General features: G+C 41.6%; 1 protein-coding gene across 6 annotated transcripts in view; it reads right to left on the bottom strand.

The window, feature by feature from the left end:
- The window catches only part of ENTREP2 (endosomal transmembrane epsin interactor 2), a 446,252-nt gene that overhangs the window by 68,080 nt on the left and 359,035 nt on the right, over window positions 1-19,137 (bottom strand). For 3 of the 6 annotated variants that reach the window (XM_077869126.1, XM_077869107.1, XM_077869103.1), the window contains one exon: window positions 6,115-6,249. The exons of the other annotated variants lie outside the window; for them this stretch is intronic. In XM_077869126.1, coding sequence (XP_077725252.1) covers window positions 6,115-6,249 — 135 coding nt within the window. The remainder of the gene's footprint in view (window positions 1-6,114; window positions 6,250-19,137) is intronic. 6 annotated transcript variants of the gene reach the window in all.

Raw genomic sequence — 19,137 nt, forward strand, 5'->3', positions numbered from 1 at the left:
GAGAGATTACAGAGTTGAGGAATGAGATGACCAGAGGAGGAAGGTCTCAGAAGGAGTGCTGCGCACAGACTGCAGGGGAGGCTGGTGACCCCTGAGCATAAGGCATAAGCCACAGGCCTTGCAGCAAGGTCTGCTACTCTTGTTGGTCAGGGTGAGTCAAAGAGAGAGTGCACATCATCCAGCAAGTGTGTGCCAGCCAGCCAGAAAGGTACTAGGAAAAAGAGAGGGCAGGAGCTCTGGCACACTGGTCCCTGTGTCCTTGACGCGGTGGATATGGCTCACAGATAGGGAGAAGTGTGGTATCGCGCAGTAGAGTCCAGCTGAGATTGGACAGCAAGTCTGGTGGGAGTGAAAGCTGGACAAGCAAGGTAAAGGTGACAAGGCTGGACCGGAGAACTGGGGTGCCCTGCCAAGCCATCCTGGAGGTGACACAGCTCAGGGAAAAGACCAGGTTGTATGGTGACCTTGGAGCAGGGTAAGGGGCTGTTATGGAGAAGGTGGGGTTAAGAGAAGGGGTGTTAATATCATGAGATTCCAGGGCTTAGAATAAGGCATCTCCCTGGCATGCTATGTTTCTGGGGAAACCAGAAAGAGAAGGAGACTTAGAGAAAAAGCCATTAAAGGAAGGGACAAGGCAAAAAAAAAAAAAAAAAAAAAAAAAAAAGGACGGGACAAGGCAAAGGATTGACACTGCAGAAAGTGCTCTGATCCTCAGCAGTGAGCAAGCCCTCCTGGGGCGTATATTCTCCACGCTTGGCCCTTCCTTCATCTCACTGCACAAGGAGGTATGGGCACACCTGCAGCCCATCCACTGGTCCTGGGCAAGGCCGGAAGTGCCACAAGACCTTGAGAGGGAACCAGACCAGTGAACCCACCTGCATGGGATGGGACTGCTATGAACATATCACTAAAAATACTTCCACCTCAATATCTGAGTATCCTGGACTCTGGTTCAACTCAGCAGGGGCAGATGAGTCACAGCACTCTTGGGTGGAACCTTTGATCTGTATGATTATTCCAGAGGCTGTTTCATTGAACTGATACTACGTAAGTCTGTGTAGATATCCACCAAACTCCGTATTACAACCAGGCTGTGGGAGTGATACCACTAGAACCAGAGGGTGGCAAGGCAGGCTTTCGGTGGTGTTGGAAACCAGGGGCAGATGTGCCATTCAGGGACAAGGGGGGTCCCCTTCTCCATCATGAGGGGGCAGCCCTGTCAGACATAAGTTGGGTTCAAGGGCCAGGAGAACTCATTATTTCCAGACATTCCCTTACATGGGGCCCATGGTTGCTGCTGGCATAAGTGGGATAGCATAGAGAATCATGCCTGGCCAGAGAGGATCCCATCTCTGTTCCCCTTAAGAATTCAGGGGTGGGAAGAAAGCTGTACAGGGATAGAAACATCTGCCTTACACTGTGCGGCTGCCCACTTCTGAAAATGTCAAGGTCACGTCTAGCAGGTGCATGTGTGTGTGTGCATGGTGCTGCATGCTGCCAGTCCAGGCCGGAAGTTTTGTCACAAAATGTTGACTATTCACTTATGCTCAGAATCATGTTTATTTATTTCTTAGCATGGTTAAGAACATACCAGAGAACCACAGTTAAATGATGAGTTCATTTTCCAAGTTCCTAAGTCTTTTAAGAAATGATCTTGCCTTTTTTTTTTTTTTAAAGAAACAAAGATAAAACATCTATAAGATAAGACAAAAAAGCACAAAAACTAGATAACTGATTTCTGGGGAAACTTTTATCTCCTTATCCATTGATAATGTTTCTTTGGGTAATTTGGTTTCCTATGGCTCAATAAATTAAATCCAGATAGATGAAGCAAGAAATAGATTTTTAACTCTGTTCTGAATTAGAATTACATCATTATAATAAAACCATAAGGACATTCTGGGATCTTGCAAAACTTTAAAGTTGGGATGGATATCATATCAGCATATGATGAGGCATATTTCACCAGCTAATAATTCTGAGTTTTGTAACCTTTTATTTTTTTTTTATTTTTTTTTTTTTATTTTTTTTTTTTTTAGTTTTGTAACCTTTTAAAAATTCTGTTAATACTGATCAGAAAATATGTCCCAATCTTGTGTTGGGTTTGATTTGGCACAAGTGACCATTCAACTACCAAAACACCTTTTATCACAGATTATTCATAATGGGATGCCCACAGCCAGCTCCCACCATCAGGGAGCAGAAACTGGAATCTTGGAACACCAGATCCTTGGAAAACCAAAACCACCAGACTTGCTCAGGGACTGGCAAGGAGCCATCCGACCTCACTCTAGCTACACAACAGACTGCTGGATGTCAGGATGCTTCATCCCCTGGCTCTGCCATCCTGGGATCCTTCCATGGCACGATGGAGTCCTAGATCCCCTTTGAGCCCTCTGCCCTGTCCTCACCCCAGTGGTGAGGATGAAGCAGCACACTCTGGCAGGACATGATGCATTATGTTTAACTGGTAATCGATACCCTCGAGAGAGGCCTGTCTGCCCCCAGGTGTTCTCTGGCTGAAGTATAAGCAAATCCAGGAATGGAGGCTGTAGGGAAGGCCAGAAAAGAGACCAACAGGAGAGGGGGCTTCCAGGCCTCCAAGCCATTGAACATAATCTTACGGCTGAGTAAAACAGTGTCTGCATCATCTTCTGGATTTCAAATATATTCTTCATTAGCCAGGAAAAAAGATTGGTTTCTGCTTGTTTTCCCTAATGGCTGACTGTGCATGTACAACCTTCTGGTATGGGTGGGTGGAGGGCGTAGCAGGGAGGAGGGTGGCATAATGGTAAATGAGTAGTTAGACCAATATCATTAAGTCACTATTAGTTAACTCAGACACAACTAAAGTCAAAGGAGTTCTGATTCCTTAGCCAGTTACGTGAGATTTCCCCGGCACAAACTAAGTTCATTAGATACAGAGTATGGATAATCCATAATTTAATATGGAAATTTAGGCATGGAGTATTACTAATCAGATAACTAGAGCTTCAAATCAGACTATTAAGAGACCAGTGAACCTGCCCTAATTTGCTGACCAAAAAAGAACGAGCAAGGGAAACTAATGACTCCCCCTTATGTCTCCTTTGACTAAGGGTTGAGAATATCTGCAAGCTACAGGAAGGGGCTCCCATGGAAATGTGCTTTGTCTGGCAAGAACGCATCCTCTTCCTACCACCCATGTGTGTTCTGAGAGGTTTTTTAAAAAAGATTTTATTTATTTATTTGAGAGAGAGAGAAAGAGAGAACAAAAGCAGGAGGAGGTGGTAGAGGGAGAAGCAAACTCCCCGCTGATCAGGAAGCTCTCACGAGGAGCTTGATCTCAAGACTCTGGGATCATGATCTGAGCTGCAGGCAGATGCTTAACCAACTGAGCCACCCAGGCGCCCCTGATCTGAAAGTTTTAATGCCCAGAAACACCATCAGGTCCCTGCTGCAGAGTATTTTACTGCGTGGATGTCATCAAGCACAGTGTAACTCAAATGACATCAAGAGTAATGACCACATTAAAAATAACTGCACCACTAATTATAAGAAAACTAAAGAATGTTAGACCTATATGAATCTCAGAGGAAGCAGTACATATCTTATGAGAAGGAAGTATAAAATCTTCATTATGCGAAAGCCTATTTAGATAGAGCACAACGCTTGATACAGGTTAGCTTTTGTGCTTTAAAGCATCCATATATGTCAGAAAAGATCTAAGAAAGATATGAATTACATTGAAAACTCCACTGTAATTAACCAGTTAGAGACATCTACGGTGACAATTGGGAACAAACAGAGGGTCGCTATAACCCAAAGGCTTAAAGCAGAGACACAAGGGCTCAGGGAATAAGACACAGAGAAGCAGAGACTTGCAAAATGACCTGCCAAAGCTCAAGAACACATTGAAAGCAGAGCACAAAGATAATATTTCCTGCAGAAAATAAGATAGGAAGAGAGCCTTAAGAGAAACCGAGCAAAATAAGATGAAAGAGTTTAAACAATCAGAGGGGAAAAAAATGATAGTCATTAAAGATGGGTAAAAGTGGTTCAAGAAATGCAGTTACCCTAAAACAAAGAGAATAGGAAAAAATTCAGATTTCTAGTTCAAGGCCAAAATAAAGCAGGATGCAAACTCACTCTGCAAACATTTACCATTTGAAACTTAAAGGCTGACCAATATCAAGGTGTATCACAGTGAAGCAAATGGACTTTATAATTGAAAAATATTGACACCTGGGCCAAAAAAAACCATTGCCTTGCATAGACAGGATGGGTGAGATTATGCCATGGTAGCAAGTATCCCCCAAATATCAGTGGGTTAAGGCAACAAAAGTGTGTTTCTCACTCATGCTACAATGTCCAATGTTGGTAAATGTGGGTGAGTTATGGGGGCCCTACTCATTAGAGTTGCCCACACTGATGGTACAGCTCCCATCTACAACTTGCCAATTACCATGCCAGAAGGAAAGAGAGCTCTGGACAATCTCACACTACAGGGAATACTCGGGCTTGGAAGTGATCACGTAAGTTTTGCTCACATGGCCCTAAACGACCACAAGGAGACTAGGCGGTACAATGTTACCACATGAAGGGAAGTTGGAGAGCTAGAACCAGAAAGGGTGTCCAGTTTGAGATGGTGACTTAGCAGTTGTCAGAAGGAGATCTCAGATTGAGCACTGGCTGCCCACACCCCGACCCCATAGAAGCCCCCATGGCGGGCCTCAGGCACTGACCCTGCACAAGCCCTGTGACACAGTAAGAGAGAAACCATGGTTGTACTCGATGTAAGGCAGTAAGACACACCTTGTGGGTAAGAACCAGGCCCTTGAATGCTGCAGTCTGGGCTCCTCTGAGCCTGCTGGATCTGTCACTCTAGATGGATTGTTTAAACTCTTCCTTTTTCATCTGGGACCACGGAACTTGGCCCACTCCTCCCTGAGAAATGAGACAGGTCCCAGGGCGCCAGACCCAGCCCCACCTTGTACTTTAGGTATATCTTGTATCTCTGTTTCATGGTGCCCTGGGAGCTCACCCAGACTGAGGAGTCAATCTTGCCAGCATCTGAAAGGACACTCAGGGAGGATGAATCCCAGGTACCCAGTTCCAGAGGGCAACAATTTCTCTGCTTCTCCCCAGATTCCAGGGTGGCTTTCTGGAGTCTCCAGTTTACTAGCTACTGTGTTCCCTATGCACATTCTCTAGAGCTCCCTACAACGTGTAAACACAGTTTTACCACTCACCAAGAATCCTTTGACCTTGCTCTCAACCTTTTTTTTTTTTTTAAGATTTTTAAAGATATATTTATTCATGACAGACAGAGAGAGAGAGAGAGAGAGAGAGAGACAGACAGACAGACAGAGAGACACAGGCAGAGGGAAAAGCAGGCTCCATGCAGGGAGCCTAATGTGGGACTCGATCCCGGGTCTCCAGGATCACACCCTAGGCTCAAGGCAGCACTAAACCACTGAACCACCAGAGCTGCCCTGCTCTCAACCTTTTAAAAAATTTTAGCACACTTTTGTCCAGGGAAAAGAGAAGAACTGGGTTCATTGTTCATAGCTATTTTTAAGCAGCCAATTTTGGTTTCCAAGAGTAAAAAGAAACCCCAAAAAACAAAAAACAAACCAAAAACACTTGTAGGAAGAAAAAAAAGGAACAATATAAACAACTTTCCATGTCACTTAAAAAAAAATCAGATGCTGTACATGAGAACAGACTGCCATGGGAAATTGTAAAATGTCTTTCTCCAAATATCTTTAAAAAGGCAAAATAAATACCCATCTGTTCTCCGATGGCAGAACAGCAAAAAATGTTAGAAAAGCGGTAGAATGCTTCACATCCACATTTATAAAGACCCCTTTCAACCATTCAATATCCTCCTTCACATATGTCAGAGGCAGGAAAGTGGGATGATAAAAATGGAAAAGGAGATCCAGAAAGCAACACCTCTTAAAGTGAAAATCTATAATTCTGGAAAATGTTCTCTGCAAAGATATTCCCTCTTGTATTGAGACTGAGGTGGATTAAGAAGTGGAAGGAATATATACATGAATAAAGTCTCCCGAAAATGTCTGTAAATGCATGGGATGGAATGCATGAACAGGGAGTGCCCTTGGCCGTCACCTTCAACGTCAGCCTCACGGCGTTGCAGTCCTCCTGCAGTGGATTCAGCTTCAGCGTCTCCCCAAGGTTGCTGCAGCCCGACGACTGGTGCTGCCTTTCACAGCAGACACACACCTCGACACTGTCAAACTTAATCTAGACAGAGGAACACAGACAGATCTCACCATTAAAACGGCATTCTGCCCTGGTGGGTACACTTGAGCTACACAGTTAAGATTGTGTGAAAATGCACCCTGGTTCAGTTTTCTTTAAGTAATAAAGCCGAAATGATTTTTTATGGACCAAAGCTGGGGGAAAAACAAAAAACAAAGAAAACCACTAGTAGGAATAACTTCAAATTCCGATTTTAAAAGCGATTCATAAAAAAGAAGTAAATTTGTAGTGACCTAAGCTATGACGTTACAATTTCAGATGAGTCACAGAGATTAAAGTCAATGAACTGACAACTGCTCATGTCAAGCTATGCATGGAGATGTGTGACCATGGCTCTGTGCTTTGGCTTATGCTGCTCCCATGGTCAGCAGTTTCCTGACTCACTGCACGGTCCATCAAACTCCTACTCATGCGTCAAGACCCAACTCCAGCGTCATCCTGGCAGTCTTGTCTGGTTCCCCCGCCTCCCCCCACAAGCTGCTTGCCTCTCCCCTGGGCAACATATTCCCACCCCAGGTCCCGCTGGAGACTTATTCTATCTCTCTGCAGTTACTTGCGTCCTCCCTGTTCCCCTGAGGGCAGCCACTACATGTCACCACCATAGCACTCACAATGCAATGAGGTGCGGCATTTTAATAAATGCAGAATAAAAATATCTTGGAAAATTAAAAATCATGGAAAGAAAAAATAATGCAATACAAATGTTTTAAAAAGCCTAGGGCCCAGGAGATCCTCAGAGCATGCCAGCCGCCCCCCTCCCCCAGCAGCCTGGTGTAGCACGCGTCAGCCAGACTGCAGAAATGAGAAATGACTGCATTTTGCCACTCACTCGGCCCTACCGGCTCACCCTCATTTCCTCCTTCCCATTCCCAGCTGAGCCTTTCACGCCTAATTGCTATCCCATACACACCCAACTGCTCACAAACACAGACTTCCAGAAAGACAAAGGGACAGCCACAGGTCAAGACTATTGCCCATGGGCCAAATTTTCATCTATTGCAAACCTCTGGATAGTTTGTTTATCCCTTATCTTTTTTTTTTTTCTGCTTTATTTATTTTTTATGATAGTCACATCAGAGAGAGAGGCAGAGACATAGGCAGAGGGAGAAGCAGGCTCCATGCACCGGGAGCCCGACATGGGATTCGATCCCGGGTCTCCAGGATCGCGCCCTGGGCCAAAGGCAGGCACCAAACCGCTGCGCCACCCAGGGATCCCTAGTTTATCCCTTATCTACTTTATGCTGCAGTGTTTGCTCTTTTAATTCAATCTTCTAAAGTAATGAGGGACGCCTGGGTGGTTCAGTGGTTGAGCATCTGCCATTGGCTCAGGGCTTGATCCCAGGGTCTTGGGATCAAGTTCTGCATCAGGCTCCCTACAAGGAGCCTGCTTCTCCCTCTGCCTGTGTCTCTGCCTCTCTCTGTGTGTCTCTCCTGAATGAATAGATAAAATCTTAAAAAAAAATAATAAAGTAATGAGTGATAAGCTGGAGGAAAAGAGTTGAGGCTGGAAGCCAAGCAGCAGCAGCAGGAGGAGAGCTGTACCTGCGTAAACCACCTGCATAAACCACCACCCTGGCCCTTGGCCACCCACCCATGGGAACGGGGCTCTAAAATTCACCTTTGCCTTTCATGCTTTTACCAACGTCTCCAGTCTCCAGAACTGAAGTCCACACTGAGCATTCAGCCTGGCTAAGGGGGCCCTCACAACACACCTGTGACACTTCCCAAGAGAAGGTGCAGCCGCCACCCACGCTGGGGTCTGCAGGGCCAGGCCACTCAGTACAAATCCCTCCCGTGGCTCCACTCCTTTGCACAGGGCAGCCTGTCCTTCTGATCCACAGAAGACACAGAACTCAGATCCCCAAGGGGGGACAGCGGGGATTGCGCCCCCTAATCCCACACATCCCATGTGTGCTCTGGACAAGGCCCCTTGCTGCCGGCTGGCCAGGGCTGTATTGTGTGCAGGGATACTGTTCCATAACTGATCCCTTGGACTGCAGGTTTTTCTCTAAGTAGAGATGCCACGAAATGAAGAAGTATGGGAAAGTACAGCAGTCATTCCTCTTGCCCGGGAAACTGTTTTATGTTGGTTTCAGCCTTTTGGTAGTGATGTTATTGGCTAGGAATGCCTGGGGGGATTCACCTGGATCCATATTACCTGTGATGAGCCCCCAAAGACATTACCCGCCTGAGTTGGGCAACCTGTGGCTTTACCTTTACTGTGGTCGAGGGTGCGGTGCCTAGGCTTTCATAGGTTCACTCTTTATTGGCGAATTTAAACCACAAGAGCAGGAATTAGGGCACGGGAAGGGGGAAAAGCAGGGTCACTCAAGAGGTCATCTAGGGCTTTCTAAGAGGGAATCTTCATGGCTGAGGCATCCTGGTCCTCATCTAGTTCCATGGCTTATAATGGTGGGAAATGTGTTTATTCAAGACAGATGTCTTTGAAATGAATGCCTTGAGAATCAAAAGCTTGATGTCAGGGACTTATGTTCTAGAAACTTTTGCCCTAGAGCCCTTCCTCTGTTCTCTCCCTCCCTCAGCCCCACTCCTGATCCCCCTCACTCCCTTCTATTTTATCCTCTGCCCGCAGCATTTACCACCTTCTCACATGCCCTAGGACTGATTCCTTCTCTCCATCTTCTGTTCTGCCCAAGAGTATATAAGGAAGGGATCTGGGTCTGTCTTATTTGCAGATGCATGCCAGAACCTACAACAGTGCTGGCTGAGAATGGCTTTCCCTCCCAATCTCTCCACCACCTGCCTGCCACCCCGGCTGGAACAACACGAGGGGTAACTAGCCTATTTGGCATCTTTGTGAAAAGATCCCTGGAAAGGGGTATCACACTGTCCACTAGCCACACTGGTCTAATCAGCTTATCACATCACCCTCTATTGTGGGGATAAAGTAGCCTAATGCTGGAAGAGGAAGGAAGAGATAACTGGGGGAATAGGCAGGTCTAGGTAAGTCTCCTTCAAGGGAGTAGAAAGGCCTACACCAGATTCTCAAGGTACACATGGCCAAGTCTGCATGTAAGTTGGAAATAATATCTTATGTTAGATACTTACTAAGTATGCCCACTCTGAATTCAAAACCACAGCCCAACACTTTCTACAGAGCACACACACATTTTTCCAACTGACGAATTAAGATTCCATAATCAGGGAGATCTATTTAAACTATAGTAAGTACTTAGTACCTCAGGTTATGCTCAAGACCAATCATCACCCACACGAGTAAATGCACAGCCCAGCAATTTACTGTGACCAATACTGTTGAGGTGTGGCTGGCATTTAATTTAATGTAGTTTAATTTTAATTAAATTTAAATGTAAAAACAGAAAAGCAATCTTACACAATCTTTAGAGAAAACATTGGAGAAAATCATTAGGATCTAAGGCGAGGCAAAAAGCTCCTGAAGTGACACCAGATGTGTAAGAGCAAACATTGATTTCTGTGCTACACATGACCCGTTATAAGGATGAAAGACAAACTATAGACCATGAGAAAATGTTTGCAAACCACATAGTCAACAAAATCATGTAATATATGTGATTTTTTGGTTTTTTATTCTGAAGTTTTAACTTTTGTTTTATTGCTTGTTTAGTATCCTATGTGCCCTTCTCTAATGCACCTGCAATCTCTACAAGAGAACTGGAAATATCCTGAGTATGATCTTACTCATCAGATGCTCTGTCAGCTTCATTTTCTTCTTAAAGACCATTCCACTGAGCCTCTATCTCCTGCTTTAATGTGGACTGGTTGACTTCTGTTTTGTTCCATGTGTCTATTTCTCTCTCTCTCTCTCTCTCTCTCTGCCTTGATTACTATGGCTGTAAGTCTTAAAACCAAATAAACTGATTCTTCCCCTTCATCTTTTTTTCAAAATTGTTTCTTTGCCAGGGGCGCCAGGGTGGCTCAGTTGATTAATCATCTGACTCTTGATTTCAGGTCAGTTCATGATCTCAGGATCATGAGATTTAGCCCCAAATCAGGCTCTGTGCTGAGCATGTAGCCTGCTTAAGACTCCCTCTCTCCCTTGGCCCCTCCCCGACCACTCAAGTTCTCTTTCTCTCTCTCCAAAAGAAAAAATTTCTTTGCCTTTCCATATACATTTTAGTATAAGATTGTCTATGTCTACAAAAAAACTTTCTGGGGTTTTGATAGGAATTGCATTAAACCTGCACATCAATTTGGGGAGAATTGATATCTTCATTATGTTGTATCTTCCAATTCATGAATGTAGTATGTCTCTCCATTTATTTAGAATTCTTTGACTTATTTTATCTTCATTATGTAGTTTTCTTTTTTTTAAAGATTTTATTTATTTATTCATGAGACACATACACACACACACACAGAGGCAGAGACACAGGCAGAGGGAGAAGCAGGCTCCATGAAGGGAGCCCAACGTTGGACTTGATCCCGGGGCTCCAGGATCCCAGGGCTGAAGGCAGGTGCTAAATGAGCCACCTAGGGATCCTGATTATGTAGTTTTCAATGTACAAGTCCAATAACTATTTTGATTTATACCTACATAGGTTTTTTTTTTTTTTTAAGATTGCTTTATTGCGATGCCTAGGTGGCTCAGCGGTTGAGCCTCTTCCTTTGGCTCAGGGTGTGGTCCTGGGGTCCGGGATCGAGTCGCACTTCGGGCTCCTTGAGGGGAGCCTGCTTCTCCTTCTGCCTGTGTCTCTGCCTCTCTCTTTGTGCCTCTCATGAATAAATAAATAAAGTCTTTTTTTAAAAAAAGATTGTTTTATTTCAGAGAGAGAGAGAGAGGGAGGAGGAGGAGGAGGAGGAGGAGCAGAGTGAGAGGGAGAGAGAGAATCCCAAGTAGACTCCACACTTAGTGTGGAGCCTGATACAGGGAGCTTGATCTCACAATGCTGAGATCATAACCTGAGTCAAAATCAAGAGTTGGACGCTTAACCAATTGAGTCACACCTATGCATTTTTTGAGTGATTGTAAATAGGATCATATTTTTAATTTCAGTGTCCATATACAAATTACTAATATAGAGAAATACAATTGAATTTTGTATGTTTATCTTGTATCCTGTGACCTTGCTCAACTTGCTGATAAATTCTAAGGAATTGTTTCTAAAGGTTCCTTGGGATTTTGTCTATAGACACTCATGTGACTATAGACAAAATGTCATCTACATGACTCATGTCATCTACAAATAAGGTTAGTTTTATTTCTTCCTTTTTTAAAAATTTTTTTTTGAGAGAAAGAGAATGTGTGGGTGCATGAGATGACTCATGTTATCTACAAATAAGGTTAGTTTTATTTCTTCCTTTTAAAAAAAAAATTTTTGAGAGAGAGAGAATGTGTGGGTGCATGTGTGAGCGAGGTAGGGGGAGGGTCAGAGAAGAATTTTAAGCAGGATCCACAATGAGGGGCTCAATCCCACAACCCTGAGCTCATGACCTGAGCCAAACCAAGAGTTGGATGCTTCACCAACTGAGCCACCAAGTTGTGCCTATTTCTTCCTTTCTGATTTGTATTCCTTTAATTTGCTTTTCCTACCTTGTTGCATTAGCTAGAACATCTAGTACTATGTACTATGTTGAAAAATAGTGGTGAGAATGGCAAGAATGTTTCTGATCTTAGGGGGGAAAGCATTTAGTTTTTTACCATTAAGTATTATGTTAGCTCTAGGGTTTTTGTAGATGCTCTTTTTCAAGTTGAGGAAGTTATCCTCTAAGCCTATTTTTCTGAGGATTTTTTTTTCCCATGGAAGGGTATTCAATTTTGTTAAGTGCTTTTTTTGTATCAACTGATCTGACCATGTGATTTTCTTCTTTAGTCTATTCATAAAATGGATTACATTGATTGATTTTTGAATACTGAACCAGCCTTGCATCCCTGGCATAAACCCCTCTTGGTAATGCTGTACAATTTATATATGTACTCTTTATATATGCTGAATTCTATTTGCTTGTATTTTGTTAAGGATTTTTGCATCTATATTAATTTCTTTTGCTGTACTGTCTCTGGTTTTGGTAGACAATAATATTACACTCATAAAATCAAATTGGAAGTATTTCCTTCTCCTCTATTTTCTCAAAAAGAGCATGTGAAAATGGAGTTAATTCTTCTTTAAATATCTGATAGAACTCTCAAGTGGAACTACCTGGCCCTGGAGATTTTATTTGGGGAGTTTTAAAATTAAAAATTTAATTTCCTTAGTACTTATAGGACAATTCAAAAGGTTTCATACTGTGTGTGATGGTAGTTTTGTGTTTTTTAAGGACTCGATCCATTTCATCTATATTGCTAAATTTATTTGTGCACTCATACGATTCCCTTATTACTTTTTTTTTTTTTGAGAGAGAGAGAGAACAGAGAGCAAATGAACGCATGTGCATAGGTGTGGGGGGGGGCAGAGGGACAGAGAGAGAGAGAGAATCTTAAGGAGGCTTTATGCCCAGTGTGGAGCCCGATATGGAGCTTGATCTCACAACCCTGACATCATAACCTGAGATGAAATCAAGAGTCAGATGCTTAATGGACTGAGCCACCCAGTTGCCCCTCCCTTTTTATCTTTTTGATGTCTCCAGAGTCTGAAGTTACATATTTCCTCATTTCATTTCAGACATTGATAATCTGTGTCTTCTATCTTTTTTACTGAGGAGAGGTTTGTCAATTTTATTGATCTCATCAGAGTATAAACTCCTTTTTTCATTGATTTTCTAAAATTGTCTTATTTTCAATCTCACTGAATTGTGCTCTTATCTCTTTTATTTTCTTCTTGCTTTTGGTTGATTTTGTCTTCCTTTTCTAGTTTCCTGAGGTAGGAAATTGGGTTACTGATTTGAGACTTCTTCTTATGTAAGCATCTAGTGCAACAAATTTCCCTCTCAGTATTACTTTAGCTTCATCCCACATATTTTAATATGCCATGCTTTATTTTCATTCCTTTCTAAATATATCTGAATTCCCCTTGAGGCTTCTTCTTTGATCTATGGATTATTTAGAGTGTGTTATTTAACTTCCACATGTTTAGAAATAGTCATCATAATAGTAAAGAAAACTTATAGTATGGCCAGAACTTCCATGTAAAAGATGAGTACGATGAAAAATTTAACATATGGCAACCACATAAATATCTTACACCAAGAAAAGGGATAGGGAATGAGCAAATAAAGAATCATAGCCTATAAACAGGACCCCTCACTATTATTTTATTTATTTTAGAAAACAGAGAATCTTTTCTTCCTAGTTATTTTTCCCCCTACAAGTAAATTATCATTTTTCTGTAGCTGATTCAAGATTTTTTGTCTTTAAGGTCATAAGTTTGACCATAATATGTCTTGGTGTGGATTTCTTTCAGAGTATCCTGTTTGGATTTGCTCAGCTTCTTGAGCAAATCCAAATTTGGTTAATGTCTTTTGCCAAATTTAGAGAGTGTCAGACATTATTTTTTCAAGTATTTTTGAACTTTGTTTTTTGGTCCTCTCTCTAACTTCAGTGACATGAATGTTAGACGATAGGTCACTGAGGCTCTGTTCATTTTTGTTTCCAGTCGATTTTCTCTTTCATGGTCAATTTGGGTAATTTCTATTGTTCCATCTTCCTATTCACTGATTCTTTTCTCTTTCCCCTTCGTTCTGCCATTGAGCTAGATGAGCTTTTCATTTCATTCATTTTGAGCTTCTAAAACTTCTAAAACTTTGGTTCTTCTATATATCTTCTACCTCTTTGCTGAAGTTTTTTATTTATTCATTTATTTCAAGAATGTTCATAATTCTTCAGAGAGGTATTTTTATCATGGACTAGAGATGAACATATGAAAGTCAATACAGTAAAGCTGTGAGAAGAAAAGAAAGAATATCTTCATGTCCTTGGAGTAGGAAAACACTTCTTAAACATGGCTCAAAATGTGTTAATCATAAATAGATGACTGGTGTATCTATTTGAAATTAAGACTTCTTTTCATCAAACTACCCATATGAGAGTCAAAGCAGGAGAAGATTTTGCATCACACGTAGTATAAGTACAGAGGACTTAGATCCAAAATAAACAAACAAGAAAAACCCTCTCAAAACATTAAGAAAAAGACAAACAATATAAAACATATGATAAGGAGCCCCTTCCGCAATAGTACTCTGAGAAACATAAATCAAAGTTATAATGAGATGTCAGTCACACCCTCACCAGAATGGCTAAAATTGAGAAATAATTACAATAGACAATACCAAGAGATATGAAGGAGGTAAAACAACAAGAACTCTTATATATTGCTGATGGGGTTGTGAAGTGGAACAACAAATTTGGAAAACAGCTTGGCATTACCTATTTACGTTAAAGGTTACTGCCCAATATAATGTAATAGCCAAAATATATTCTAGGAACACAGCCAAAAAATGTATGCAATGGTAACAAAAATCATGTGCTAGAAAGTTCATAGCAACATTATGCAAAATAGCCTCCCACAGAGAAGTGCTTGAAGTCCATCAACAGTGGAATGGATGAATGAATTATATTACACTCATACCATGCAATATTATAAAGCAGTGAATATGAGTGAACTATAGCTATATACCACATGAATAAGTTGCACAACATAAAGTTGAATGCAAGAAGTCAGTCACAAAAGAAGAAATAAGAAATATTTTTGTTCAGATGAAGTTCCAAAAGATAAGCAAAATTAAACTACAGTGTTCAGAGGTGCATGCATAGTTGGTACAACTATAAAGAAAATAAAAGATGTGAATATCCTAAAAATTAAGATGGTGATTATCCTCAGTGGGAATGGAAAGGCAGTGAATTGGGAGTGCATCAGGAGGACCTTGGGTTACTGGGGAAGCTCTATTTCTAGATTTTAGTGGAGGTCCCATGGATATTTGCCTCATGATAAAGAGCTGAGCTTTATATTTTTGTTTTGTACACTTTCTTAAATATCTTTTATATTCTTAATGGAATTAAAAACAAATGGCTTGCTTAAAAAGAAATAAAATGCAAAACTTAAATTAGGAAAAGAACAAAACCAAATTAACAGAAAATAGGAAAAAAAGAATTTAACATAAAAAAGTGAAACTAATGTAATAGAAATAAAGCTGTTAGGATAATAAAGCTGAAAGATGATTCCTGAATAGACAACACACACACACACACACGCGCGTGCGCGCGCACACACACACACATACACACACAACAAAACAAAACAGAGAAAAGCTGGGTAGGATTAAAAATAAACAAACAAAAGCCAAAGCAAACAACATTAGAAACGAGAAAGGAGCTTTAACTATAGACATGATAGAGATTTAAAAAATATAGGCTTCCCCTCAGCTATCAATCCAAAAATCTAGAGGGCATGGATATTTCCTAGCAAAATATAAACTACTGCACTTAGTCCAAGAGATGCAGTAAACCCGAAATCCAATAATCAAAGAAGACATTGCAAAGTCCAAAATGGCATTTCAAGCTCAGTTTATTCCAGCCTTTAATGAAAAGATAATTCCTACATTTTAGCTACTGCATTAAGGTAAGAAAATATTATAAGCTGTGTAAATATTGAAAAAGACAGAATTGTCTTTCTTTCCAAATGATATGACTGAGTATCTAAAAAGACCTGAGAATATACTTAAAAAACAACTGGAATTAAGAGGATTTGTTACATTGAATATAATAAATATGATACTAGTAGCAACAAAATAAAAATGGCAGGGCACCTGGCTGGCTTAATCAGAGGAGCATGGGCTCTAGATCTCAGGGTTGTGAGTTTGAGCCCCATGTTGGGTGTACTAAAAAAATTAATAAATAAAACTTAAAAAAAATAAAAATGGCAACCATATTGTACCCAAAGTTAACAGTAACAAATACAAAATACCTAGAAATGCATTAATCATGAAAATTAAATAACCATTGTGAAGCTATGTATAAAATGTTCTTAAAATGCAAATACTCAGGTATAGTAAACCTGGGTCATTCTATATGGCCAGCCACCACCATTCAACCCTCTTCCTCAGTTTGGGAAACCCTCACCTTATGAGTTTCCACCTTCTCCAGAAATGCTTTCCAGACCTGCCTTGTTGAGAGGGAGCACTTGAGAGAGGGCTTCACCCATGAGACATGCCCGCATCAGACCTCAGGTGGGAACTTGGGACACAGACGTATGTACTGAACTGATTCCATTCTGAAATAGGGGGCAGTAGACACACACACTTTCCGGAGGAGGCAGGCACTGAGGTTCTGGAAACAGTATCCAAAGCCTAGGATCATCAGGGTCAGTTGACACACTACTGGTAGGGTCACAGCCCAGTGATGATGGGGTCTTCCTCAAAGCAATTCCTTAGTATCACTTGGAGCATCATTCCTTTCCTGGCCCGATAGCCTCCAAACTTGGTTCTTGGCCATCCTGGAGACTCTGTGAGCTCTTGGGTTCCTTCTAGGTGAAAACTAGCTCGAGATGGTTTCTTCACAACTTAAAACCCTGACTGATGCATACTGTCTGAGTCAGTGGAGAGGCATAGGCCCCACTGGAAATGGAAGGATGTGATATCCTAAAAAATTGCTAATCCTCCCCAAGAAATGCACGCATGTGCTGGCATTCCAATCAGAACCCCAATGGAGTGGATAGAACTGAACAAAATTATTTTAAAGATTTATAGAATAATGAATATGAAAGAACCCCAAAAATTTTTTGGAAAGAAAAGTGATAATGGGAGGAGTGGATGTCTTAACAGATATTAGTGTTCTAATCAAAACACTAAGGTCATGGCTTAAAAAATAAAGAGTTCAACAGGTTAGAACAGTTTCAGAAATCAGAATGATAATCTATAGGAACTTAGTTTATGGAAAACATGGCATTTCAACTCATCAGGAAAAAGACAGTTTACTTAATAACGGGTGCCGGCATAATAAGTTATTCATCTATAATTGTCTCAAAACATAAAAATAAAATGTATTTGACTAAGAGTCTAAATTAAAACAATAAAGACCCAGAAAAATGTAAAAGAATGGTTTCATAAGCACAGAATGTACAGTCCTTTTAAAAGTAAACCAAAAATCTCAGAAAGCTCTAAAATTCTCAAAATAAAAGACCAGGACAAAGTCTCTGGCCAGCCAGTCCTGGAGTACAGCAATCACTACACACACACACATTTTCCACCAAGGCTGCTAACCTACTAGGTTATGGGTCTGGAGCTCTTGGATATGTTTTCAGGAGGTGAGCAGAGAGTTAATATCCCTAATAGTTTTCAGAATGAGGAAAGGAACATAAATGCAAATGCATAGGGCACTAAAAATGAGAAGAAAAGGCAAGTAATAACTTTGTGCCAGTAAATTTGAAAATCTAGAAAAAATGGATGATTTTCTATGAAAACATCAACTAATAAAATTGGCAATGTGAAAAACAAAACAAAAATGGAACAACCAGGTTTACCAAAAGAATGGACAAGACTACAAACCACAGAAGGAATCTTACAAGGCATGGGCACCTGAGGACATCTAAGGTGGCCTAAAATATGTGCCATCTTCTTTAGATGGACAGCGGGGATAAAATCCCTCATCTCCCTCACCTATTGATGACTCAACTAAAGATTCCAAGTCCTGGAGATGAATTCCAGTTGGAACAGCTTGGTTCATAGGCCTGCTGCATGGCTGAGGGCTGGGCACCAAGAATGTCGATAATGGGAAAATGTGCTGCCCAAAAGAAAGCAGGACAAATGGCACTCCAAAAAGTATCATCTGGTTTAGAGTCTGATCAACTCACAAAAAGAAACTGTAAGAAATGTACCAAATGGTTGTTTTCCATTTCTTCTTCCCATAGAACTATAGTAATACACAGGAGTCATGTTACACTCTGGCAAGTTCTCCTCATGCCATGACCACTGGCTGGCAAGCACCAATGGGTATTCTCAGCCTTTGGATCTGGAAGCACTGTCTTTGGCTTTGGTGTATCCTTCTGCTCTAATCAACTGGACAAAGTGTCCAGAGCTCTCCTGATCTGGTTTGCTCTCTCACATCTCAAAACTATGCAAGGAATCATTTCACATGATCATGCCGCCACCTTGGCACAAAGACAGAAGGAGCTGATGTAAGTAAGTGGCAAGACTGCTCCCTGGGTGGAGGAGCAAGGGGGAGGAAAAGAGAGACTGGGCTTGGCTGGAAAGCAGAGTTTATCACATTAACTAACCCTTCCATGACCCCTGGGAATAGACATCCAAATAAATCTCCTCCATCAGTTGTTTCACCGAGTTTGTGATTAATTCTAAGAAAAATTCTGGAAACCTCCTGATGAGTTCTCTGACCTCAACATCTGGGGTGTGCAGAGGCTGACAGATTTATTTCGGGAGTGCCCCTCAGTGTTCGGGTCACTGGGAATGACACAGCAGAGCTTTGCAAATGAAGCTGCTGTAATTTTTCATGAATCTCTTTGGAGCATGTAACAGTCAGCCTGCCCCCCTTATTTATGGCCCATCAGCTTGTCTGGGAGTAGAAAGGGCTCGTCCAACAGAAAAGAATGCCCCCTGTGATTCTTTTAAGAAGCACAAATGAGACAGATATGTGACCTTCAGACACTCCCAAAAGGAAAGCACCAGGGAAGGCTGAATCTGGGGACACTCACAGATCCCAGGGACACTCAGTGGGCTGACTGTCCTTGAGGGTGACAAGCCTGCTGAGACATGGGGTAAGCAAAGCATGGAGATTTCTGAGCTTCCTGTTCCTGGGGTAAAAGTGCAAAGCACAAAGATTGCTAGCAGTTGGTGCTATTCATTTTATCGCTGTAATTGGAGAATAGATTTGCAAAAAGTTGCCCCTAGTTTCGAATACTTCCAGCATTTTTGCCTTTTCACAGACATTCTCGTTAATCTGCTGACAACTGCCAAACTCAATAACTTGCCCCCCCCCCCCAGTCC

Source organism: Canis aureus, chromosome 2 (assembly GCF_053574225.1).
Source record: "Canis aureus isolate CA01 chromosome 2, VMU_Caureus_v.1.0, whole genome shotgun sequence".
NCBI classification, from domain to species: Eukaryota; Metazoa; Chordata; class Mammalia; order Carnivora; family Canidae; genus Canis; species Canis aureus.